At 45.5% G+C, this 26,938-nt stretch overlaps 1 protein-coding gene across 1 annotated transcript in view; it reads left to right on the forward strand.

The window, feature by feature from the left end:
* FXN (frataxin) overlaps window positions 1–26,738 on the forward strand; it is a 38,936-nt gene extending 12,198 nt beyond the window's left edge. Inside the window, exons 4-5 of the mRNA XM_068236072.1 lie at window positions 22,167–22,264; window positions 26,571–26,738. Coding sequence (XP_068092173.1) covers window positions 22,167–22,264; window positions 26,571–26,712 — 240 coding nt within the window. The 3' untranslated portion in view covers window positions 26,713–26,738. The remainder of the gene's footprint in view (window positions 1–22,166; window positions 22,265–26,570) is intronic.
* Window positions 26,739–26,938: the final 200 nt, after the last annotated feature.

A 26,938-nucleotide genomic window follows, 5' to 3' on the forward strand; every position in this document is an offset into this window, starting at 1 on the left:
ACAGAACATTTATATTGCACTTTTCTCCTTGCGGACTCAAATTTCCAGAGCTGCAGCCACTAGGACGTGCTCTATAGGCAGTAGCAGTGGTATGGAGTCCTGCCCAAGGTCTGCTCAATGAATAGGTGCGGGCTTACAGAACAGGCAGAGCCAAGATTCAAACCCATGTCTTTATAGCACTGTCTTCTTATTAGGATTGTTTCCTCAGCCAAATGGAAGTGCTTGGGATTGGCTGTTTAACTGCCTTATTTGCACAGATACCACTGTTTTTTGTAACCCTTCCAAAGAAAATAAAAATGGCCCTCAGACAAGTTATTACTAAGACTAGTGTTATATGTACCCATATACAATAACAATAATACAATAACATATGTATCTCATCATGTCACATGTCAGTTCAGGTACACTTTAAGGTGCCCATGCACTTTTACAGATCTACCACTCTGCACACTGCTACTGTTCAGTATCAAAATTTTGCCAGAAATCTTGAGTAATGCAGTAAAGCATTGTACATCAACACACTACACAGGTATGAATTATAAAGTGTATAGACTTTTATATTGTCCTACACATTGCACACCATCAGCAGTGCACTAAAACGCACAACTCCTAACATACAGTAGCTATAGATAAAGGTATGTGGAGTTTTGACACTTCATGTAACAGATCTCTTTGCTATCCCTGATTGTGTTTGTGGTAATGTCATTCACTAAACAGTTAAGAGTATTTCTGCGGCACAGTGTTCAGTGGATCTTCTTGCATTCATTTCAGTGTTCCTTGGCTGAAGAGAGCATAACTGAATGTCATGTCAGTCTTCTGAATACCATTTATCTGTGTTTCCTATGGAATAGATAGGGGGCTGTTTAATGCTGCCTCCTTCCAAGAATTTAGCTCTGGCTGCAAGCATAATATTAGCCACTAGTTGGCGCACAAGTCATAGCATTGCTGTATTTTCAGTTCAACAATTTTTAATTTGTACAAATTACTGTATTTACTTATAGCCCCTATTTGGCAGTTGCTGTTTTGTCATTAATATGTCCGATACTATTAGCATGTTAATTTTGTCAGACCTGCTGGACACTTTGTACGTGAATAAATCAGATATATTGCTATTATTCATTTGCAAAGGACACAGTAGTGATGGGTGGAATATTTAGTTAATGGATTAACTCACATAGTCAATAAATATTTAATATTGTAATGTAAGTTTGCAGATTAATATTTTATAGGGTTCATACCAGACAAGTTTCAACTTGTAGGTAGATAGAACAAGGATTCCTATTAATTAATTTGAGTAAGGCTATGATTCCAGTAACAGCATGTTTGCATGCATGTGGTTTGACAAGAACTATGGACGTATGTACACATTAAACTAGGCACTAAAATGTATTTAAAGCACACCTGAGGTGACATAATGAGATAAATGTAGGTACATATAGTACAAGTCCTACTAAGAAATAGGCTGAAGTCCCCTTCTTTTTTCCAGTACAGTATTACATACTAGAGTTGTTATCTATGCAGATGAGCTTGTCAAATTCGGTTGTATGCAAAAAATTGTACACAAGGGCTCAGAGACCTTAGTTAAAAGTCAGTTACGATTATTAAATAATTGAGCTAGACAAACACCAGTTAATGCCGATGGAGCGCTTTCTTGCTAATTGGGATTAGCGTAGATAAGTTAAAAAAAAAAAAAAAAAAAAAAAAAAAAGATTAAGCGCTCAGGGTCAACCTCTCATAGAACAAGCTGGTGACTCACACTGCAGCATAGGAGGGTTGCATCAACCAGCAGAGCCCCCCCCCCCCCCCATATGAAATGACTCACCGGACAGTACAGCCAACCGGGCCCGACAGCACCTCAGGAGTATAGGCCACCCCTCAGCCACACCGACAACCTCAGCTCAGCTCTTGTGTATCCGGTTGAATAGACGTCACCTCACGAGAAAAAACGCCTCACATCGCGTAAAAATATAAGAGATCATTATCTAAACCTGCGTTTATTTAATATAAAATTACAGTTTAAAAACAATATTTCCACCTGATTCGTTTTACCGGGGGGTAAAATGTGGCAGTTTGTTGGTGTGATCGCACGCAAATACTGTATTTTTCAAACTATAAGACGCTCCGGACTATAAGACACATCTAGGTTTAGAGGACAAAAACCAAGGGAAAAAATAATATACTAAACCTGGTGCATCCATGGTGCAGGGGCGTCTTATGGACCTTTTCCCCAATTATTATGTCTTCCTTATGTCTTTATTGTACTTTTTGTGCCCCCCTGTGTTCTCCTATGTCCCTCCGTGACCTCTGTACCACTTGTGTCCTCTGCCCCCTGGGTCCACTGGTGTCTCTGTGTCTTCTTTACTCCTTCCTCTGTCTCTATGTCCTTTGTCCTGGTTTCTGATGCCCTGTGCTCTGGCCCCCTTGGCCATTGTTTCCTCCATGCCCAGTGTCTTCTATCCCCATTGTCCCAGTGTTTGCTATCCCTGTTTCCCCCTGTGCCTGCCTGTCCCCCTATGTCCCAGTGCCTGGCTGTCCCCCTATGTCCCAGTGCCTGGCTGTCCCCCTATGTCCCAGTGCCTGGCTGTCCCCCTATGTCCCAGTGCCTGGCTGTCCCCCTATGTCCCAGTGCCTGGCTGTCCCCCTATGTCCCAGTGCCTGGCTGTCCCCCTATGTCCCAGTGCCTGGCTGTCACCCTATGTCCCAGTGCCTGCCTGCCTGCCCCCCATGTACAAGCTGTGGGGCGGCCGGTGCCATGGCCGATCAGTCAACTGAAGCAACCACCCCACAAGACTAACTGCTGGACATCTCTGGGTCACCAAATGGGCTGCGATGTTTAATGTATAGTGTAATGTAATCTATCTTTGTCTCTATATATGTATTCTGTCTTTTCCCTGAGCTATATGTATGTGCCAAAAATAATTCCGGGCATGACTCACTCACGCTTGGTGAAATAAACGATTCTGATGTCCCAGTGTCTTCGTGTCCCCCTGTGTCCCAGTATCTGGTGTCTGCATTTACCCCATGTCCCCGGTGTCTGCGTGTCCTGATGTCTTAAACCAGGGATCCCCAAACGTTTTGGGTCGAGGGCCAGGTCAACATACTTCAGACTGCTGGGGGGCCGGAGTATACATAAAATGATGTCTTTGCAGGCCAGACAGTGAAGCATACCCAGGTGACAACCTGCAGTGGACAGCAGTGTCACCTGATGTGGAATTTGATTGGAAACCAGCGAATTACTGCTTTCTGGCTTCCATGTGGATGGGTGGTGCCAGCACTGCTATTCTATATGCGGACCACCAATATTTAAAGATGTAGCTGACCGCATGTATAAGTAATACAATGTGTGTGGGGGGCTGGTAAAAAAGCCTCAGGGGGCCACAATCGGCCTGCGAGCCTTAGTTTGAGGACCACTGTCTTAAAGGGACACCGAGCAGTGCAGTAACTATGGAAAGATGCATACCATTTTGAAGCTCTCTTTCTAACAATATATAAACCGCCACCATACTCCTTTTAGTTTTTGCTATTTTCGCGATTGAAATACTTGTATTACACAAGACGACTTTTTCCCCAAAGTCGGCAGCTCCATTCAGCTGCCGACTTTGGGGAAAAATCGTCCTGTTTAATACAAGCAACTATGGAAAGATGCATACCATTTTGAAGCTCTCTTTCTCCTCTTTCCAACGACACATAAACCGCCGCTCTACTCCTTTTTAGTTTTCGATATTTTCGCGATCGAAATCGTGGCGGCCGCGATTTCAATCACGAAAATAGCGAAAACTAAAAGGTGTAGGGTGGCGGTTTATATATCGTTGGAAAGAGGAGAAAGAGAGCTTGAAAATGGTATGTATCTTTCCATAGTTTCTGCACTGCTCGGAGTCCCTTTAAACGCAGCTGTCAGGCAGTCCCCTAGTCTCAAATACATACATCTCTTGCAGCATTGGTCATCGCAGTTTCCCCCGGTACCGCTGCAGTTTGTATCAATCAGGAAGTCCCGAACGGCTTTGCATAGAAACGTACCAATCAGGAGGGCGGCGCTGTGATTGGCCCCAATGACAGAGAGGTGGTTTCGCCCTCTTGCTCGAGCAGTGCACAGCGTGATTGGCTGTTGAAGCTAGCGCCCCCGCCTGATTGGTGCATTTCTCGGCAAACACGTCCGGAACTTTCTGATTGATTCAAACTGCAGCGGTACCGGGAGACGTGCTGGCCCGGATGATGATCAAAGCTGCTAGAGAGTTATGTATTTGGGACACCGAGGAAAGCCTGATAAATAAGTGGCAGCTGCAAGTATGTGTTTAAGAAATAGGGAAACACGAGCACACGCAAACACAGATTACATGAATTACTGTACATGCAGCCACGCAGATGCTGGGACACGGGGGGCACACATACACTGCAACACGGGAGACATGCAGACATTGGGGGGGCACAGGGGGGCTTGCATACATAGCAGACATGGGGATACAGAACACGGGAAGGATGCGCAGGTCAAAAAAATGTAGCATTCGGTCTATAAGATGCACTGATTTTTCCTCCCCACTTTTGGGGGAGAAAAAGTGCGTCTTATAGTCCGAAAAATATGGTAAGTGTAAGCGTGTCAGCCTAAGCAAGGCTCTAGCCCCATACCAAAAAAACGCCCAGCCGCTGTATCGTGTGTGTGCTGTCACCGCGGCCGATGACGTCACACGTTGCGCCGCTCCGTAGCTCCGCCCTACACGTTTCGTTACTATGGTAACTTCTCATTATCTCTTATATTTTTACGCAAAGTGAAGTGTTTTTTCTCTTGAGGTGATGTCTATTCAACCGCATACACAAGAGCCCAGCTGAGGTTGCCGGGGTGGCTGTGGGGTGGCCTATACTCCTGAGGTGCTGTCGGGCCCGGTTGACCGTACTGTCCAGTGAGTCATTTCATATTGGGGAGGGGGAGGGGGGCTCTGCTGGTTGATGCAACCCTCCTATGCTGAAGTGTGAGTCACCAGCCGATGGAGCGCTTTCTTGTTATTTGTGATTAGATTAGATAACAGTTAAAAAAAAAAAAGATTCAGAGCTCAGGGTCAAGCTCTCATAAAACAAGCTGGTGACTCACACTTCAGCATAGGAGGGTTGCATACACCAGCAGAGCCCCCTCCCCATATGAAATGACTTACCGGACAGTACGGCCAACCGGGCCCGACAGCACCTCAGGAGAGCCTTGTTTACATCCAGTTGATGATGTAAACACATTAGACTGCACCAACTATCCTTCCTATTCTTGAGGCCTGAGGGATTCCACTCAGATGCTTCCTCAGTAGCTGCTATTGCACAGTGTGCAGGAGCACTGGTACCAATTGTATATTTGACTCTTCTCCCATCTACCTCACTTCCCCTCTCCTTGTGTCCACGCAGCCCTGTATCCATGGCAATTTGCCACTTCCGTGATGTCACATCAATGTCCGGCAGGCATCTGAACAAGGATGTGTGCGCACAAGGAGAGGGAGGCAGGAAGAGAGAACTGTAAAATATATGAAAAGCATGAAAACAGTGTTAATTGAGAAATCAAGTATAAGGTTTTACCTTTTATTAGGGGGAGTAAATCATTGCCAATTTATAACATATCCTGCAAAATGCAGTAACAATGTAGAAGTCCATGCCACCTTTACAGTTGCTTCAGTTTACTGATTGCCTCAAAAACAGACTATTAAAAAGCACTGTATTGCAGCAACAGTCTGCTGTTTCAAGCTGGCATCCTTCTTCAAGTTGCCCATGTTAAACCGCACGCACGCACGCACACACACACACACTATTTTATCACAGCCAATCAGTGACCATATGCAAATAAGCGGACTTGATGGGGAACTGGTGATTTGTACAGTATATGCAAACACCTCCCGCAGGTCCACTTTTTTACCAAAAGTGCAATCTTCAAGGGGGACATCCTTTCCGTATTGTATGCAAGCAAGTAACAACTGGATGCTGTCAAGAAAATGGCCTTAATTCTCTATTCTTCATAGATTTAGGCTGAATGATCAACATTATGAAACTTATTGAATAGAACAATGTTCCATATTCATAAGTGGCATCATCAGTGGAGACATAAGCTTAATATATTGCATAGGTTCATCCCCTCAAACCCAATAGGTCATTGGCTGCAAACCTCAACGTCGCCATAATCACAAAAATGCCTGTAATGTAAACATGGCTGCATACTAACCTTCACCTCCTGTAGGGATTTGAGTCTGCAGGGAGGAGTGATCACTTCCCCTTGCACCCAATCACTTTACATACTCACCGAACAAACCAGACCAGCTTCCATAAACATAGCGCCAACCAATGAACGTACACGCTCCTCTCAGCGTCACTTACGTCATTGCCTCCGTCCATAAACAGGAAGTCGCAATAGCGAAGTCCAAGGTGTTTTTTCTCGCTTACCAACCGCATCATCACGTGGTTAGGGCTAAAAGGATGATCACGGTCCTCAACGCAAATCATCATCGGCTGGAAACAAAAATAAACACCAGAACTCATTAAAAGATGTTACATATGCTACAGACAAAGTACGAAATCAGGCATTCTATAGAATGCCTGAAACGATTAGGCAAAGTACGAAATGTCTGTTGCGTTACATGCTTTGCCTAGGCATTCTGTAGAATGCCTGAAGTCGTTCAGGCAAAGTGTAGAATATCCGGTTCTCTATAGAATGCCTGTTTTTTTTTCTTCTTCACACTTTGACTGTAACAGCTGCAATACCTATGCTGTCAGTGAGGAGGCTAGTGATGATGATGGGTGCATGCATGCTGATATTTACGGTTTGTGGAAAGTGCTGCTGTGAAGGAGCCTTCAGGTTCCGCCAGGAGGGAACCCATGAGCAGGAAAGAGGCGAGAACAGCTGGACATCATGTGCAGGGGGGGGGGGGGGGGAATGGCAGTTGAGTTGGGTTTTGGCAGTTGAATGCTAGTGGGGGGGGAGGAGCCTGAAAAGCCATGATGCAGCAAAAAAACAAAAAAAGTTTAGTCATGATTTTTTTTTGTGTGAGAAAATAGAAGCAGAGACTAATGAAGAAACCAGCCATTGGTGAGACTGACAAAGCAAAGCAGAGGCACAGACAATAAAGCAATACTGAAAAAAAACTAAAGTAAGGAAGAGAAAGAGAGAGCTGCAGACATAACAGGAGAGGAGAAAGGCAAAGTGCGTAACAAAAAATGGACATTTCGCACTTTGCCGAACCTGTCTTACGCATTCTATAGAATGCCTAGGCAAAGTACGTAACAGAAACAGACATTTCATACTTTGCCTAAAATGGTCAGGCATTCTATAGAATGCCTGAATTTCATACTTTGCCTGCAACATATACACTAAATACAGAAGCACATCACTGCACTATCTAGATTATAGGGACATTGTACTACCAATTAAAGGTAACATCATAATCTTTATTTATTCCAGATTTGACTGTGTCTAACTCTCTAGTCCACCTTGACTATGTTTTAAGCCCAATGTACACGATACGATTCTATTTACGATTCGATTAAATCCGACATGTCCGATCCTGATTCGAATCGTTTCAATTCGATTTGCCATTGCAAAACAATGGCAAATCGAATTGAATTGAATCAGGATCGGACATGTCGGATTTAATCGAATCGTAAATAGAATCGTATCGTGTAGATTGGGCTTTAAACAACTGTGCATGTCAGTCACCACCCCTGTCATTAAGGGGGACACCACCTAACACATACCGTACCTTTAACTGGCTAACATTATGTCTATAAGTAGTAATATGAAACAAATAGATTCTGAACATTTTACTATTACGACTGGCAGATTTGTGTGAGGACAACCCATCTCTAGGTTTTTGGGTAGTCTTCCCGACATAACATTTGTCACAGTGACATTTGATCATTAACCACCTTAGCGGTATGGACGAGCTCAGCTCGTCCATTACCGCCAGAGGGTGCCGCTCAGGCCCTGCTGGGCCGATTTTGATGAAATAAAGAGCAGCACACGCAGCCGGCACTTTGCCAGCCGCGTGTGCTGCCCGATCGCCGCCGCTCCGCGGCGATGCGCCGCGAGCAGCGGCGAAAGAGGGTCCCCCCAGCCGCCTGAGCCCTGCGCAGCCGGAACAAATTGTTCCGGCCAGCGCTAAGGGCTGGATCGGAGGCGGCTGACGTCAGGACGTCGGCTGACGTCCATGACGTCACTCCGCTCGTCGCCATGGCGACAGGAGAAGCCAAACACGGAAGGCTGCTCATTGCGGCCTTCCGTGTTACTTTTGGCGCCGGAGGCGATCAGAAGAACGCCTCCGGAGCGCCATCTAGTGGGCTTTCATGCAGCCAACTTTCAGTTGGCTGCATGAAATAGTTTTTTTTTTATTTAAAAAAAACCCTCATGCAGCCGCCCTGGCGATCTTAATAGAACGCCAGGGTGGTTAATACGACCCAGCTGGACTCGCACGTAAATCTGTTGTGAACCTTCTATTTCTTGCCTGTTGTAGGATGTGTGAAGGTGTCCCCCTTAATGATGTTATGACAGAGGTGGCTGGGAACGTCCCACAATGTTTTGGTTGTCCTTTTCTTAACCACTTGCCGACCGCCCAAAGCCGATGGGCGGCGGCAAGTACAGGGCCTAAACGACCGCAGTACGCCCATAGGCGGTGGCAGAGCCGGGAGTGGTTATGCGCCGATCGCATGACGCGATCAGGCGCCGGCGTCAGGCTCCACCCCCCTTGCGCAGTAACCTGCCAGCCGTTCGGAAGCGCCGGCGGGTTACTAGCGTCCACATTGCCGCATACAAAGTGTATAATACGCTTTGTAATGTATACAAAGCGTATTATACAGGCTGCCTCCTGCCCTGGTGGCCCAGTGTCCGAAGGACCACCAGGGCAGGCTGCAGCCACCCTAGTCTGCACCCAAACACACTGATCTGCCCCCTGATCGCCCACAGCACCCCTCAGACCCCCCCTTCCCACCCCCCAGACCACTGTTTGCACCCAATCACCCCCCTAATCACCTATCATTCACTATCTGTGAATGCTATTTTTTTATGCCCTAAACTGCCCCCTGGGGGCTCCTGATCACCCCCCCACTCCTCAGATTCTCCCCAGACCCCCCCTCCCTGTGTACTGTATGCAGCTATCCCCCCTGTAATAACCCACTGATCACCTGTCAATCACCCCCTGTCACTGCCACCCATCAATCAGCCCCTAACCTGCCCCTTGCGGGCAATCTGATCACCCACCCACACCATCGGATCGCCCGCAGACCTGCCGTCAGATCACCTCCCAAGTGCATTGTTTACATCTGTTCTCTCCTTTAAACACCCACTAATTACCCATCAATCACCCCCTATCACCACCTGTCACTGTTACCCATCAGTTCAGACCCTAATCTGCCCCTTGCGGGCACCCAGTCACCCGCCCACATGCTCAGATTGCCCTCAGACCCCCCCTTATCAATTCGCCAGTGCATTATTTACATCTGTTCTTCCCTGTAATAACCCACTGATCACCTGTCAACCACCCCCTGTCACTGCCACCCATCAATCAGCCCCTAACCTGCCTCTTACGGGCATCTGATCACCCTCCCACACCATCAGATTGCCCGCAGACCTGTCCTCAGATCACCTCCAAAGTGCATTGTTTACATCTGTTCTCTCCTTTAAACACCCACTAATTACCCATCAATCACCCATCAATCACCCCCTGTCACCACCTGTCACTGCTACCCATCAGATCAGACCCCTATCTGCCCCTGGGGCACCCAATCACCCGCCCACACCCTCAGAACGACCTCAGACCCCTGCCCTGATCACTTCGCCAGTGCATTGCTTGCATCTATTCCCCCCTCTAATCACACCTTGAGACACCGATCAATCACCTCCTGTCACCACCTGTCAACCCCTAGCACACCTACCCATCAGATCAGGCCCTAATTTGCCCCGTGTGGGCTCCTGATCACTCGGCCAAACCCTCAGATCCCCCTCAGACCCCCTTCCGATCACCTCCCCAGTGCATTGATTGCATCTATTTTCCCCTCTAACCACCCCCTGAGACACCCATCAATCACCTCTTGTCACCCCCCCCCCCCCCCCTAGCACTCCTATCCATCAGATCAGGCCCAATACAACCTGTCATCTAATAAGCCACCCTGCTTATGACCGGTTCCACAAAATTCGCCCCCTCATAGACCACCTGTCATCAAAATTTGCAGATGCTTCTACCCCTGAACAGTCATTTTGAGACATTTGGTTTCCAGACTGCTCACGGTTTTGGGCCCATAAAATGCCAGGGCAGTATAGGAACCCCACAAGTGACCCCATTTTAGAAAAAAAGACACCCCAAGGTATTCTGTTAGGTGTATGACGAGTTCATAGAAGATTTTATTTTTTGTCAAGTTTGATTTTTATTGTTTTTTTCACAAAGTGTCATTTTCCGCTAACTTGTGACAAAAAATAATATCTTCTATGAACTCACTATGCCTCTCAGTGAATACTTTGGGATGTCTTCTTTCCAAAATGGGGTCATTTTGGGGGTATTTATACTATCCGGGAATTTTAGCACCTCATGAAACATGACAGGTGCTCAGATAAGTCAGAGATGCTTCAAAATGGGAAAATTCACTTTTGGCACCATAGTTTGTAAACGCTATAACTTTTACTCAAACCAATAAATATACACTGAATGGATTTTTTTTATCAAAGACATGTAGCACAATAAATTTGGACAAAAATTTATACAGAAATTTTACTTTATTTGAAAAATGTCAGCACAGAAAGTAAAAAAAATCATTTTTTTGACAAAATTCATGTCTTTTCTGATGAATATAATAAAATCCAAAACTCGCAGCAGCAATCAAATAGCACCAGAAGAAAGCTGTATTAGTGACAAGAAAAGGAGGTAAAATTCATTTAGGTGGTAGGTTGTATGACCGAGCAATAAACCGTGAAAGCTGCAGTGGTCTGAATGGAGAAAAAGGCTCTGGTCCTTAACCACTTGAGGACCTAGGGCTTTCTACCCCTTAAGGACCGGCCACTTTTTTTCCATTCAGACCACTGCAGCTTTCACGGTTTATTGCTCGCTCATACAACCTACCACCTAAATGAGTTTTGGCTCCTTTTCTTGTCACTAATAAAGCTTTCTTTTGGTGCTATTTGATTGCTCCTGCGATTTTTACTTTTTATTATATTCATCAAAAAAGACATGAATTTTGGCAAAAAAATGATTTTTTTAACTTTCTGTGCTGACATTTTTCAAATAAAGTAAAATTTCTGTATACATGCAGCGCGAAAATGTGGACAAACATGTTTTGATAAAAAAAAAAAAAACCCATTCAGTGTATATTTATTGGTTTGGGTAAAAGTTATAGCGTTTACAAACTATGGTGCAAAAAGTGAATTTTCCCATTTTCAAGCATCTCTGACTTTTCTGACCCCCTGTCATGTTTCATGAGGGGCTAGAATTCCAGGATAGTATAAATACCCCCCAAATGACCCCATTTTGGAAAGAAGACATCCCAAAGTATTCACTGAGAGGCATAGTGAGTTCATAGAAGATATTATTTTTTGTCACAAGTAAGCGGAAAATGACACTTTGTGAGAAAAAAAAAAAAAAAAAAAAAAGTTTCCATTTCTTCTAACTTGCGACAAAAAAAAATGAAATCTGCCACAGACTCACCATGCCCCTCTCTGAATACCTTGAAGGGTCTACTTTCCAAAATGGGATCATTTGTGGGGTGTGTTTACTGTCCTGACATTTTGGGGGGTGCTAAATTGTAAGCACCCCTGTAAAGCCTAAAGGTGCTCATTGGACTTTGGACCCCTTAGCGTACTTATGGTGTAAAAAAGTGCCACACATGTGGTACCGCTGTACTCAGGAGAAGTAGTATAATGCGTTTTGGGGTGTATTTTTACACATACCCATGCTAAGTGGGAGAAATATCTCTGTAAATGACAATTGTTTGATTTTTTTACACACAATTGTCCATTTACATAGAAATTTCTCCCACCCAGCATGGGTATGTGTAAAAATACACCCCAAAACACATTATACTACTTTTCCTGAGTACGGCGGTACCACATGTGTGACACTTTTTTGCAGCCTAGGTGCGCTAAGGGGCCCAACGTCCTATTCACAGGTCATTTTGAAGCATTTGTTTTCTAGACTACTCCTCGCGGTTTAGGGCCCCTAAAATGCCAGGGCAGTATAGGAACCCCACAAGTGACCCCATTTTAGAAAGAAGACACCCCAAGGTATTCCGTTAGGTGTATGGCGAGTTCATAGAAGATTTTATTTTTTGTCACAAGTTAGTGAAAAATGACACTTTGTGAAAAAAAAACAATAAAAATTAATTTCCGCTAACTTTTGACAAAAAATAAAATCTTCTATGAACTCGTCATACACCTAACAGAATACCTTGGGGTGTCTTTTTTTTCTAAAATGGGGTCACTTGTGGGGTTCCTATACCGCCCTGGCATTTTACAGGCCCAAAACCGTGAGTAGTCTGGAAACCAAATGTCTCAAAATTACTGTTCAGGGGTATAAGCATCTGCAAATTTTGATGACAGGTGGTCTATGAGGGGGCGAATTTTGTGGAACCGGTCATAAGCAGGGTGGCCTTTTAGATGACAGGTTGTATTGGGCCTGATCTGATGGATAGGAGTGCTAGGGGGGTGACAGGAGGTGATTGATGGGTGTCTCAGGGGGTGGTTAGAGGGGAAAATAGATGCAATCAATGCACTGGGGAGGTGATCGGAAGGGGGTCTGAGGGTTTGGCCGAGTGATCAGGAGCCCACACGGGGCAAATTGGGGCCTGATCTGATGGGTAGGTGTGCTAGGGGGTGACAGGAGGTGATTGATGGGTGTCTCAAGGTGTGATTAGAGGGGGGAATAGATGCAAGCAATGCACTGGCGAGGTGATCAGGGCTGGGGTCTGAGGGCATTCTGAGGGTGTGGGCGGGTGATTGAGTGCCCTAGGGGCAGATAGGGGTCTAATCTGATAGGTAGCAGTGACAGGGGGTGATTGATGGGTAATTAGTGGGTGTTTAGGGTAGAGAATAGATGGAAACACTGCGCTTGGGTGGTGATCTGATGTCGGATCTGCGGGCGATCTATTGGTGTGGGTGGGTGATCAGTTTGCCCGCAAGGGGCAGGTTAGGGGCTGATTGATGGGTGGCAGTGACAGCGGGTGATTGATGGGTGGCAGTGACAGGGGGTGATTGATGGGTGGCAGTGACAGGGGGTGATTGATGGGTGATTGATAGGTGATTGACAGGTAATCAGTGGGTTATTACAGGGGAGAACAGATGTAAATATTGCACTGGCGAATTGATAAGGGGGGGTCTGAGGGCAATCTGAGCGTGTAGGCGGGTGATTGGGTGCCCGCAAGGGGCAGATTAGGGTCTGATCTGATAGGTAACAGTGACAGGTGGTGATAGGGAGTGATTGATGGGTGATTGATGGGTAATTAGTGGGTGTTTAGAGGAGAGAATAGATGTAAACGCTGCGCTTGGGTGGTGATCTGATGTCGGATCTGCGGGCGATCTATTGGTGTGGGTGGGTGATCAGATTGCCCGCAAGGGGCAGGTTAGGGGCTGATTGTTGGGTGGCAGTGACAGGGGGTGATTGATGGGTGATAGGTGATTGGCAGGTGATTGACAGGTGATCAGTGGGTTATTACAGGGAAGGACAGATGTAATTAATGCACTGGCGAATTGATAAGGGGGGGGGGGGTCTGAGGGCAATCTGAGCGTGTGGGTGGGTGATTGGGTGCCCGCAAGGGGCAGATTAGGGTCTGATCTGATAGGTAACAGTGACAGGTGGTGATAGGGGGTGATTGATGGGTGATTGATGGGTAATTAGTGGGTGTTTAGAGAAGATAACAGATGTAAACGATACATTTGGGAGGTAATCTGACGGCGGGTTTGCGGGCGATCTAATGGTGTGGGTGGGTGATCAGATTGCCCGCAAGGGGCAGGTTAGGGGCTGATTGATGGGTGGCAGTGACAGGGGGTGACAGGGGGTGATTGATGGGTGATAGGTGATTGGCAGGTGATTGACAGGTGATCAGTGGGTTATTACAGGGAAGAACAGATGTAATTAATGCACTGGTGAATTGATAAGGGGGGGTCAGAGGGCAATCTGAGCGTGTGGGCGGGTGATTGGGTGCCCGCAAGGGGCAGATTAGGGTCTGATCTGATAGGTAAAAGTGACAGGTGGTGATAGGGGGTGATTGATGGGTAATTAGTGGGTGTTTAGAGGAGAGAATAGATGTAAACAATGGATTTGGGAGGTGATCTGATGTCGGATCTGTGGGCGATCTATTGGTGTGGGGGGGTGATCAGATTGCCCGCAAGGGGCAGGTTAGGGGCTGATTGATGGGTGGCAGTGACAGGGGGTGATTGACGGGTGATTGACAGGTGATTGACAGGTGATCAGGGGGATAGATGCATACAGTAAACAGGGGGGGGTGGTCTGGGGGGGGGGTCTGGGGAGAATCTGAGGGGTGGGGGGGTGATCAGGAGGGGGCAGGGAGCAGGGGGGGGGATAAAAAAAAAATAGCGTTGACAGATAGTGACAGGGAGTGATTGATGGGTGATTAGGGGGGTGATTGGGTGCAAACAGGGGTCTGGGGGGTGGGCAGGGGGGGGTCTGATGGGTGCTGTGGGCGATCTGGGGCAGGGGGGGGAGAAATCAGTGTGCTTGGGTGCAGACTAGGGTGGCTACAGCCTGCCCTGGTGGTCCCTCGGACACTGGGACCACCAGGGCAGGAGGCAGCCTGTATAATACACTTTGTAAACATTACAAAGTGTATTATACACTTTGTATGCGGCGATCGCGGGGTTAACATCCCGCCGGCGCTTCCGTATAGCCGGCAGGATGTTGCGGCGGGCGAGCGGTGACAGGCGCCGGCGGAGGATCGCGTCACGGATGACGCGATCGCTCCGCCCATGCCCTTAAATGGACCGCCGCCTCTGTGGGTGAGCCGGTCCTTAAGGGCTCCACTTCCCGGCCGCCTCTGTGCGTCAGGCGGTCGGGAAGTGGTTAAAGGGAAGGTTCAGGGAGGGTGGGCAAAAAATAAAAATCAAATTCCACTTACCTGGGGCTTCCTCCAGCCCGTGGCAGGCAGGAGGTGCCCTCGCCGCCGCTCCGCAGGCTCCCGGTGGTCTCCGGTTGCGCGCCCGACCTGGCCAGGCCGGCTGCCAGGTCGGGCTCTTCTGCGCTCCAAGGCCCGGAACTTCTGCGTCCCACGCCGGCGCTCTGACGTCATCGGACGCCCTCCGGGCTCTACTGCGCATGCGCAGAACTACTGCGCATGCGCAGTAGAGCACGGAGGACGTCCGATGACGTCAGAGCGCCGGCGTGGGACACAGAAGTTCCGGGCCTTGGAGCGCAGAAGAGCCCGACCTGGCAGCCGGCCTGGCCAGGTCGGGCGCGCCACCGGAGACCACCGGGAGCCTGCGGAGCGGCGGCGAGGGCACCTCCTGCCTGCCACGGGCTGGAGGAAGCCCCAGGTAAGTGGAATTTGATTTCTATTTTTTGCCCACCCTCCCTGAACCTTTCCTTTAAAGCGGACCCAAACCAAACATTTTTTAATTAAAAATATTTATTTGCCCCACTCTGACACATACAAAGATAAATAAACACTCCTTCAAACCTGTGATCATTTCAGTGCATGCTTTTCACCCTTCTCTTTTCATAGCTAGAATTATACTGGGGGCAGCCATTAGCAATTCCTCCATTGCCAGACACCACCTACTCCACCAGTTTGCCGGAAAAATCCCTGCAATTTGAAAGGAAGGGAGGGGTTCCTCCAATAAATGTAAAATATTTTATATTTGTCATCATGCAGCTGAAAAAAAGCTGTTATTTATTATTATAATTTAGAAAATAGATTTTATTTCTGAAATCTTGTATTTTTAATTTGGGCCCACTTTAAGGGGCGAAAAGACTGTGGTCCTCAAGTGGTTAAGCCCAACATCCAAATGTACAAGTTTACTCCAAAGGGAAGGAGCTCTTTTATATCTAAAGAGCAGAGCCTGAGTATATTCTTTAATATGAAGAAGTGAATCACTAAGTACACTCCAATTACGTCTCACTCATTTTTCAACCTCCTTACTGATTGTGTTGTAGGTAGATACAAATGCCAATCTCCCATTTTCATTTCTCTTTCTCCTGAGCTTTTTCCTCCTCCCCAAATTGTTCATTAAGAGCTGTCTCGGGGAGTACATTTGAAATCGGCGCCGGTAGACTTGGGCGCAGGATACAGCGGTATATAGCTGATCCTGCTTCTGCACAAGTCCGGGCCGATTTAATTACTATTCCCCCTCCAGGCCGACATGGATAGTGGAGGAATGAAATAATTCGGCTTCCAGCGATTTGCTGGAGGCCGAATTATTATGTTTTTAGACAACTTTGGCTCCGTCTTCTGACGGCGCCGACGTTACTCACTGAGCGCTGCAATAGGAATGATTCCTATTGAAGTCTATGGAGGCGCCGGCTGCGCCCAAATCTAGCAGCGCTGAAAAGCACTGCTCCAGGTCCCGGGATAACCTCTTTCCCTTAAATCTATCTACTATCTCAACAAGCCTGGCCTACTGTGCTGAGTCTTCACTTACTGTCTTATCAATAAATAAATACGGTAGATTAGCGTAGAAAGGCGCTTGCTCCTCCTCATCGCGCAATTTTGTTGGCCATAAAGGGGACTAGGCAGAAAATATGATTGCATTTTGTAGGACAGCGTGTAGGAAGAACATTTTTTCCCCATCAATGATTGATCATCTTTTTCAGCGCTGCTAGATTTGGGCGCAGCCGGCGCCTCCATAGACTTCAAATGATTGATCATCAAAAAGAATAATCATTGGTAGAAGGGGACCTTTTTATTTTTAAGAGGTTTTACTAGAGTATGTTTTTAATATAAAATATACTGTAGAGTCTAATGTATGATCTTAAAAAATAAAAAAAAAATAAAAAAATTACAATTTTTACACTTTGTCACATCCATGTAATAAAGGTGCCTAGAAAAAGGGAGGGAACACTGCAGACAAGGTAACATTTGGATTGGTTGGTGAGTCCACACTCAATAAAATTTCGCTTGTATGTACAATCAATACCATCTGCTATCTCATGTAGAAATTAGGTAAGCTGCCTCCACTTTGCATTTATGTGTGAAGATTCAATTCCAACCCTCGCTATTCCTGTGGGAAAAAAGGTTACTTCAACAGCTTCACTGAATATAACAATATATATCAATAAAACTGTTTGGTAATGTTCTCTCTGAAAGGCGGGATTCTTAGCAGAGAATATTCAGAACAAGCTCCTAGACAAAACAAAATGTAATTAATTCATAATAAAATAAATGTATAAAAGATTACATTAAAAAATGACAAAACAATGATGTAGCACATAGTAAAATAATAGGTATAAAACGTTGAAATAGTAACTGGACAAAGTCTGAGCAGTCTATGAAATTACAATGGAGATTGTAATGAAAGATGTACAGACCCTGACAGCTTATTCAGTGTCCCCCGGTCCCCCCCCCCCCCCCCCCCCCCCCCCCCATATTAGAGGGAGAAATCAGTTTTATTAATATGAAGACATATAATAACTCCCTGACGGCAAATCTGCCAGTGAACATGACCCCAAATTATGACTTCTCATGCTTTGTAAAGTTTATTGATATCAACATTGTGTAGTTATTTTCATTTTTAACTAGTGACTGTCCCATTTGTTTGTTGTACAATTAACATAAAGGGAAATATGAAATGATGACCAAAAACTCAAATTATTTATTACTAGGTGAAATGAAATTCTCTCTCCCTTTGCCTAGTTTCCTTCTTTCTTTGATGCTGTCGGGGAGGGGGGGAGGAATTTACGTCAGTAAGCTGGCAAGAGCTTATCAGTTCTCTGAAACATTTATCTCCAGTTTCTGGTAGAGGGTTTTTATGGTTATATTGCGCCTTCTACAGCGGAAGAATACATACATCTTTATGGACCAGGGCTTCCCCTGGAGTTAACAGTGGGCCTGGAATCTCTGACAGGAACACGGTCTTTTTAAGGAAAACTAAATCTTAAAGGGACACTTAAGTCAAACAAAAAAAATGAGTTTTACTCACCTAGGGCTTCCAATAGCCCCCTGCAGCTGTCCGGTGCCCTCGCCGTCTCCCTCTGATCCTCCTGGCCCCGCCGGCAGCCACTTCCTGTTTCGGTAACAGGAGCTGACAGGCTGGGGACGCGAGTGATTATTCGTGTTCCCAGACACATTAGCACCCTCTATGCTGCTATATGATATATGCTATAGCAGCATAGATGGCGCTATTGTGGCCAGGAACGCGAAGAATCACTTGCGTCCCCAGCCTGTCAGCTCCTGTCACCGAAACAGGAAGTGGCTGCCAGCGGGGCCAGGAGGATCGGAGGGAGACGGCAAGGGCACCAGACAGCTGCAGGGGGCTATTGGAAGCCCCAGGTGAGTAAAACCCATTTTTTTTGTTTAGCTTAAGTGTCCCTTTAAGGGAAATACTGGAGCACGCCTTTCTGCGCATACATTCATGCAAATGACGAATCCATCACACCTCCCTCTACCAATACCTAACCTTCAACCCTCCCTCTACCTATGCCTAACTCTCTACTTTCCTGAGGCTCCTTTCCTGCTGCAAATGTGAGGAAATTTGGGAACATGGAGGCACTTGATAAAATATCGGACACCGAGTCTTCCCACCACTATCTGATCGGGCACCTCCCTGTGGCCAAATTTTCTTTACATTGCTGCACATTTTAAAATGGGGGCCTATGGCAGGTTCCTTTTTTCTAAGGCACCTGCGGCACCTTTTTTCCAAATTCACTGTATGCCTACCTTAAAAAGTACCCGAGACGAAACTCAGGTACAAAATTAGATAATTTCCTAAAAAAAGGAAAGCCTCATGATCCTATTGAGGCTTCCCTCCCTACTCTGATGTTCCCCGTCACTGAGCATGGCCCTCCAGAAGATTAACGACAATGCATTGTCGCTATTCCTATCGGGGCCACGCAGCTCTTCTTCCTCCAGCGTGGCCGCGCAATAGCCGACCCAGCCCGCCTGTGCATGTGCAGTAAGCTGCAGTTGCGGGCTCCATGGTACTGCGCATGGGCAAGTGGGTTCGCACAGCTATTGCACAGCCACGCTTCTGTAGGAAGAGCTGCATGGCCCCGATGCGGAGGGGGGCCGTGCTCAGCAACGGGGGCCTTGTGATCAGAGAAGGAAGCTTTAATAGGATCCTAAGGCTTCTCTCTCTTAAGGTAACTGTGATTTTGATCCCGAGCTTTAGCTTTAGCTCGGGATCACTTTAACAACAGAATTACTGTTGTAAATAATGCAAGCAGAGCCATGTTTGTTGTGTCATTGAGTTTTCTTAGGTTGGAATTGGCACCTTGCTTTTAAGCTTATGCCATTTATTTGTCTTCTCATAGCAATCTGTGTATTACAATGTGAATCATAAGACAGAGACATTGTATGTATTTGATTGCTGTTATTATCCTTGGAGGTGTTTTGCTCATGGAAAAATTAGATCATGAATAGAGAAGCCTTTGTATTGTTAAGCAGCTAAACCTGGGTGCTGTCTCCCAGCTCTGGCTTCAGCTACAGTAACATGTATTCCACCATATGGAACAATGCCATTAATTATGTTGTAATGGGCATATGGCATTTTCTGCACAGACCAATGTGATTTATTCTCTGGATATTAATGAAAATAATGGCCCTGGTAATAGTGCTGGGCTACGAATAGAGAATAATGTTCTCAGGAAGAGAAAATTGTGAGTTTCCAGGAGACAGGTCTCCAGTCTAATAGAGGAGTATATATTTCAGTATTTTAAAGTTTGTTCTAGAGGTAATAGATTACCATATGTACTGAAATGAAAGCTGAGATTATTTTGGAAACAAATGCCCTTTTATTACAGTTTATGGTGTAGTCAATGCATAGTGTACAGTGGCAGAGAAAAACACCCCATTCCCTGCAGTCCTCCGATCTGCAGTCTCTGGTGATCCCTGTAGCTTAATAAATACACAGTCCTGCCAGTGTTCCCCAGTGCAAAGTACTGTAAGAGGAGCATTCTGGGAAGGTAGCAACCTCCACTGGTTCTAATGTTGAATCTGCTGCAGCTCACCGGCTGTTTGGTCGCAATCCTCTGCCTACCAATGATCTCTATCTGATTACTGTATTTTTCACACCATAAGATGCACCTAGGTTTAGAGCACCAAAATCAGGGAAAAAAAATATATTAAGATGCAGGGGCGCCTTGTGGAGCTTCTCCCCCCCCCCCCCCCCCCCAAGTGCATGAGGTCAGTGATGAGGCAGGGATTTGACTGTAAACTCCTCGGGGCAGGGATTAGACTGTGTGTGCAGTATGTACAGTATGTGCAGGCAGGCAGGGTCACTTACCTCCGTCCTGCTAGCCAGCAGCGGCTCTGCATTACATTACACCTGCATCCAAACTAGTCCTCGCTTGATGACCTCACTTAAAGATACAATTGAGAAAAACTGATGCCGGTGTAGTGTAGAGCAGAGTCGCTGTTAGCTAGCAAGACAGGGATGAGTGACCCTGAATCGGGTAAAACGGGCACCGGAGATTTGGGTGCAGCTGGTGCTGCCATAAGCCATAATGTGTAGCCGTATAGCGGCACTCAGTCGGGAATTTGTGAGCCTGTCAAGAGACTGAGCCCAAATTACGATAAGACCAGGGTAACTCGCCTGCCAACAATAGCTGGAAGCCGAATTGCATCTTACCCCCGACTCAATGGCTGCTTGGAGGGGGAATAGTAATTAATGCCGCCGGGACTTTTGCAGGAGCAGGGTGAGCCGTTTCTTTGGCTTTACACTGGGCACAGATTTCCCAGGGCCTTAATTGCGTGTATACGAGTGACCCTGCCTGTGCATACAGCACATTACAGGAAGGGAGCAGAGCACAGGGCCATGGCTCATACCAATACATGCACACACAGGAAATTGGAGGGACAGAGAGGACCGGAGCGGGGACACAGCCACATTCACACCTTAATACCCACCATCTTTTCCCCTCTATTTGAAACAAAAATTTTAAAAAAAGTATGGTAAGTGAGATGGATTTAAATGTTGCCACATTTATTTCCTTTTAAACAATGCAGATTGCCTGGCTGTCCTGCTGATACTTTACCTCTTACATTTTTAGCCATAGACCCTGACCAAGCATGCGGATTAGATGTTTTGTCTGGATTTGCTGCATGCTTGTTTCAGGTGTATGATTCAGACACTACTAATACATGAAATATCAGTCAACTGGTGTAATCTAAAAGGAAATAAATATGGCAGCCTCCATATGGCTCTCACATCAGACGTCCTTTAACTGTTATGCAGCGTTTCCAGGCTACTGCTTCTTGTTATTGGGAATTGCCCAGTGCCTCACCTGCTGCTTGTCATTTTCCTTTCTCTTCATAAAAAAAGGATAGAATGCTTTGACACTTTCTAAAACCCTTATCGCCCTTCACAATCGCCAACAATTCTTATGGCCTGTGAAAACTGAGCAACTGTATGGATATGTTTCAGCGGCTGGCTTTGTGAAAATTAGTCCATTCTCCTGAGGCTTTAAAAGTGACATTGCAGCTTACATTACCTGAGCAAGCCAAAAGTGTGCTCCTTTGCAGTGCTGAAGGCTGGAGGGCATTGTCACTGCCAGCTCTGTCTTTGCTGTAAGTTTGTCAGTTATAAAAGTCACAATCAGTTTTGTGATCAGATCATTGTTTTCCAGCGTGGCAGAACACCAAAATGAGTGAAGTTCTTACAAAACTCATCACTTGTGCAAATATTTTTATGCTTAGTTTTTTAATCTGATTTCTTTAAAAGTGTGATATGTGTTTTTGCTGACAATGCTGTTTATTGAAGCAGGCCCTTGATGATCTGTCTACTCTGTATTCAGCTGTGACTCTGAGCAAAGTACAGCAGAGATTTAGCTGAACATCAGTTTGAGATTGGAGTCCGCAATGTTATATTATCTCAGTTCACGTTTGCCCTAAAAAGAAGAAAAATATCTTTCTAACATTTCTGCTTTTGAATTTTGCCTCAGTTGTCTCTTCCAATCACAGAATAGTGTGATATCAGTGTCCGTTGTTGTTTTGCTTTTGTACAGTTTTTTGGTTTTGTTTGTTCAGTTTTGTTAAAACCATTTTATTTTTCCTATTGTTACCACCAGAATGGAGTTCTTACAGTAAAATTTAGCAGTGACATTGGAACCTATGTGATCAATAAGCAGACACCAAATAGACAAATCTGGTTGTCCTCTCCTTCAAGGTATGTTAAAGTTCACCTGTTTTTCTTAGATAAGCTATAGCTGAGGAATAGGTATATAGGTGTATATATTCGACTATAAGTCTAGAAATGTAGGTCTTACTCACTAAATAAAAGTATAAGGCTCGACTTATACATGAGTCACGAGCAACACTAAGCATACTGAGTAGTGTGTGTGTACAATTAGTGACATTCCCATGTGCAGCAATTTACCAAGTGGTAAGTGACACTTTCTTGATAAAGCAAATGCCAAGAAAACACAGGTCTAAGGGCCCTTTTCCACGACCAGTTGATAAGCAGTGAAAAGACTGTCAAACTCTCACAACTTGCTCTCTGAGCGAGCAGTTCAGTCGCCTATGGAAAAGGGCCCTAAAAGTCCTGGCCACAAAATTAACCAGGAAAGAAGCAGAGGGAAACATACTGGGCTGTAGGAAGAGGTGTGAATAATTGCAGCACTTAAGGACCAGGAGGGGTTAATGGCTGCAATACTGGATGCAGTCATTAATCCCTCCTGGTCCCCAAGTACAGCTTTTTATTCTTCCTGGTCCCCAAGTGCAGCCATTTACTTTTCTGTGTAGACTTTTATACTTGGGTCAATAACAAATTCCAGCTTAAGAGGGTCAAACATCGGAGTCGACTTATACACAAGGTCGACTTATATTTGAAAATATACCGTAGTTAAAGCAACTTTCTTTGGAAGGAGGTGCTCGTAGTATGTTAGGTTGCCACAACTAGCCACAATATTTTGACCTGAAGAAGTGGAGTGTCATTCATGGAACACGTTGTCTCTGGTGCAGAATAAATTTGTCTTTTACAATAAGTTGTGTTGTCATATTAAGGTAAGCCAACATTTATGCAGTTCAGGTGCTCTGACTGAAGTCTGACTGGATTAGCTTCATGCTTGTTTCAGGTATGAGTCAGGCACTAATGCAGCCTAAGAGATCCCACGCAACTGGGTTTGATTAAAAGGAAATAAATGTCAGCTTTCATATCCCTCTCACTGGTGCACTTTAACCACTTAAAGAGACACTGTAAACTCAAAAAGTTCCCCTGGAGGGTACTCACCTTGGGTGGGGGAAGCCTCAGGATCCTAATGAGGCTTCCCACGCCGTCTTCTGTCCCACGGGGGTCTTGCTGCAGCCCTCGGAACAGCGTCACGACAGACCCGACTGTTAGTTCAATATTTACCTTTGCCGGCTCCAGCGGGGGCGCTGTGGTGGCTTTTGGCTCCGAAGTAGATGGAAATACCTGATCTCAGTCGGGTCCGCTCTACTGCTCAGGCGCCGGAGACTTGCGCATGCGCAGTAGAGCAGACCCGACTGCAATCGGATATTTCCGCCTATTTCGGAGCAGAAAGCCACGCCTGCGCAGGAGCTGGGAAGGTAAATATTTACATCGCCGCTGTACGAAGGGCTGCAGCGAGACCCCCGAGGGACGGAGGACGGCGTGGGAAGCCTCATTAGGACCCTGAGGCTTCCCCCATCCGAGGTGAGTACCCCCCAGGGGAATTTTTGATGTTACAGATTTTCTTTAAGGTTCTTGGATTAAGCCCCCCTGTAGGTTCAAGGATGTTAAATAAACTGTGCATATAAACATTCCCCCACTACCACCACCACCACCAAAGTGAATGATTGCTGCTAATGCAAATTGTAGCAATCATTCATGAATAGTTGGGGTGGAGGTTAAACTGTTTAAACATACAATAAGGTTATTAAAGTGACAGTGTTACATTAATCAAATGTGTTGTTTTTCTTCTGTAGAGAAGTGTTAACCCCTACCTAGCCAATTAACCTCACGGGTCACCTGTACTTGGCGTTAAGATTTGTAGAGACCTTTAATGACTGCCACCTGTAGCATTCGGATGTACTAAGCTGTTGCCTAGTGATTTATTATTATTATTATTATTATTATTATTGATTTATATATCCCCGCACTTTGATCAGCCTATTGGGCCAATCAAACTGCAGAGATAATGTCCTTTTAAAGTGATTGGACCCGCAGGGGCTCAGGGCAGGACGAGTGGAGCTCCCGTCATTGCCAATTAGCAGGCATAAGTTCGTAGCGCTCGCTATGCTACTCTGATAAGGTGTGTTAATGCTGATAAGGTGTGTTACCCCTGATAAAGCTTGTTGTGTAATAAGGTGTGTTAACTCTGATAAGACATTCCATTTGTCTTAGTGCAGTGATCTGCAAACTTGGCTCTCCAGCTGTTAAGGAACTATAAGTTCCACTATGCATTGCAGGAGTCTGACATGAGTCATAAAGACAAATGCATTTTGGGACTTGTAGTTCTTTAAAAGCTGGAGAGCCAAATTTGCAGATCACTGTCTTAGTGAATCAAGCCCTAAGTGTGGTGAGTGGCAGATGTGTTCCAGAGGAGGAAAGAGGATCGAGAGAAGTCTTGTAAATGGGAGTGAGAAGAGATGTCCAGGGAAGAAGACAGATAGGAGGGTGATGCATCTGTACAGCACTGAGGTCCCCAAACTTTGCGCCCTATGAATAGAATCTAATCTCTACAGACGCACAGGCTGGCGATAATGGCCCGCTACTTGCCCAACTAGTAATGAAATATTGCACATGTGGCATCATTTTAACCGGAAAAAGCCAAAGAATATATTTGGAGGTGTTTTAGAACAGTGGCACTTGTCATGTGAACAGTACAAGGGTGAAAAATGAAAAAAAACAAAAACAAAAACAAAGTAAGCCTTGGTTGTCCCAAAACACACACACATATCACTTATGATGCCCATACACGATACAATAAAAACTTTTGATTTTCCCGTTTATTCGATCTAAATAATCGAATGAAAGTATAAAGTATTTTTTTTCCATCAAGAAATTTGAACGATTATCCCGTTTTTTCTTCAAGAAAAATCTGATCGGACTTGCTGCAAAAATCTTTATATTCGATCTAACGGAATCATCAAACTAAATTATCTAATCGAAAAAAAATGAAAAATTGTACCATGTATGGCCACCTTTAGATGACGACATAAATAATCAAAACGTTATTGCTGTATCAGAGGCGGCACAGCTGAATTGCCAAAATTGTCAGGAATTTTAAGGGGTAAAAATCCCGGAGTTTGCAGTGGCTAAAAAACTCCCCACTAAAGTTAATAATAATACAATAATACAATAACATTTGTAAAGCGCTTTTCTCCCATAGGACTCAAAGCGCATAGCTGTGTCTCAGATTAATACAGGGTTTCAGGCTGGGTTGTGTTACAGAGGAGATAGTCAGATGTTCATGAATGCCAGACTGAAAAGGTAGGTTTTCAGTTTAGACTTAAATGTTTCCAGGGATGGGGCTGTCCTGATTGGGTGTGGCAGGGAGTTCCAAAGTGTAGGGGCAGCATGACAAAAGGCTCTGTCTCCAAAGGTTTTGAGGTGGACTCTGGGGGTGACCAAGGTGTTACGTCCTTTTGATCTAAGATTGTGGGGGGTGTGATGTAGTTGCAACAAGTCCTTCAGGTATCCAGGGCCCAGATTGTGCAAGGATTTGAATGTCAGTAAGCCAATCTTAAACAGAATTCTCCATTTTATCGGTAGCCAGTGGAGTGAGCTCAGGGTTGGTGTTATGTGGCAATGGCGGGGTTGGCTCGTTAACAGCCTTGCGGCGGCATTCTGTACTAATTGCAGGCGGCGTAAGTCTTTCTTATGCAGGCCTGTGTAGAGGACGTTGCAGTAGTCTAACCTTGATGTGACGAAGGCATGAACTAGGGTTGGAAGATCCTCTGAAGGAATTAGGTGTTTAATCCTTGCAATATTCCTTAGGTGAAAGAAGGAATGTTTCACAACAGCTGAGATTTGATTCCTGAAGCTTAATTTCCCATCAATCAGTACTCCCAGGCTGCGCACACAGTCTGAGTTGTTCAGGTCTGAGCTCCCTATCCTTGGCGGTGTTGGTTGAGACTGGAGCTGCTTTGCTGTTGAGCCCTGGCCCTCGATAACAAGAACCTCAGTTTTGTCAGCATTAAGTTTCAGCGAATTATTATTCATCCACTCCTGAAGCTCAGCTAAGCATGTGTTTATTTGTGGAGTAGGGTCTGTGACATCAGGTTTGAATGACAAATATAGCTGGGTGTCATCAGCATAGCAATGATATGTCAGGCCATGTTTTTGTATGATTTCTCCAAGTGGCAGCATGTATATGGTGAACAGTAAAGGGGATAATATTGTGCCCTGAGGTACACTGTGTTTTAGTGGTACAGGGTTGGAGAGGAAGGGCCCTAAGGCTACCCTATTGAATAAGTTCTATTGGAATGTTCAGAAGCTCAGTAGTGACATGGAATCTTTGTTTATATTTCAGTGGACCTAAGCGCTATGACTGGACGGGAACGACGTGGGTTTACTCCCATGATGGAGAGTCTCTTTATCGGTTACTGGAACAAGAACTTTCACAAGCACTGAATACTAAATTAGATTTATCCACCTTGTTGTATGCTGGATAACATAAAGACCGTTAATCTCCCTAAAATGTGTCTGTGATGAATGATTATCAAAGATATTTTGAGCATGATGTTCCTCAATCTTCTGGATATTCTACGTTTGAAACGCCAAGTACTTTCTCAGTCTTTTAAATCAATAACATGTAACGGGCTTGTCTGTTATAAATAACTGTCCCAGAAACATTTGGCCTTGCCACAGACAGAGATAGTACTGTGAGAACTGCTCCTT

The sequence above is a fragment of the Hyperolius riggenbachi genome, chromosome 1 (assembly GCF_040937935.1).
Source record: "Hyperolius riggenbachi isolate aHypRig1 chromosome 1, aHypRig1.pri, whole genome shotgun sequence".
NCBI classification, from domain to species: domain Eukaryota; kingdom Metazoa; phylum Chordata; class Amphibia; order Anura; family Hyperoliidae; genus Hyperolius; species Hyperolius riggenbachi.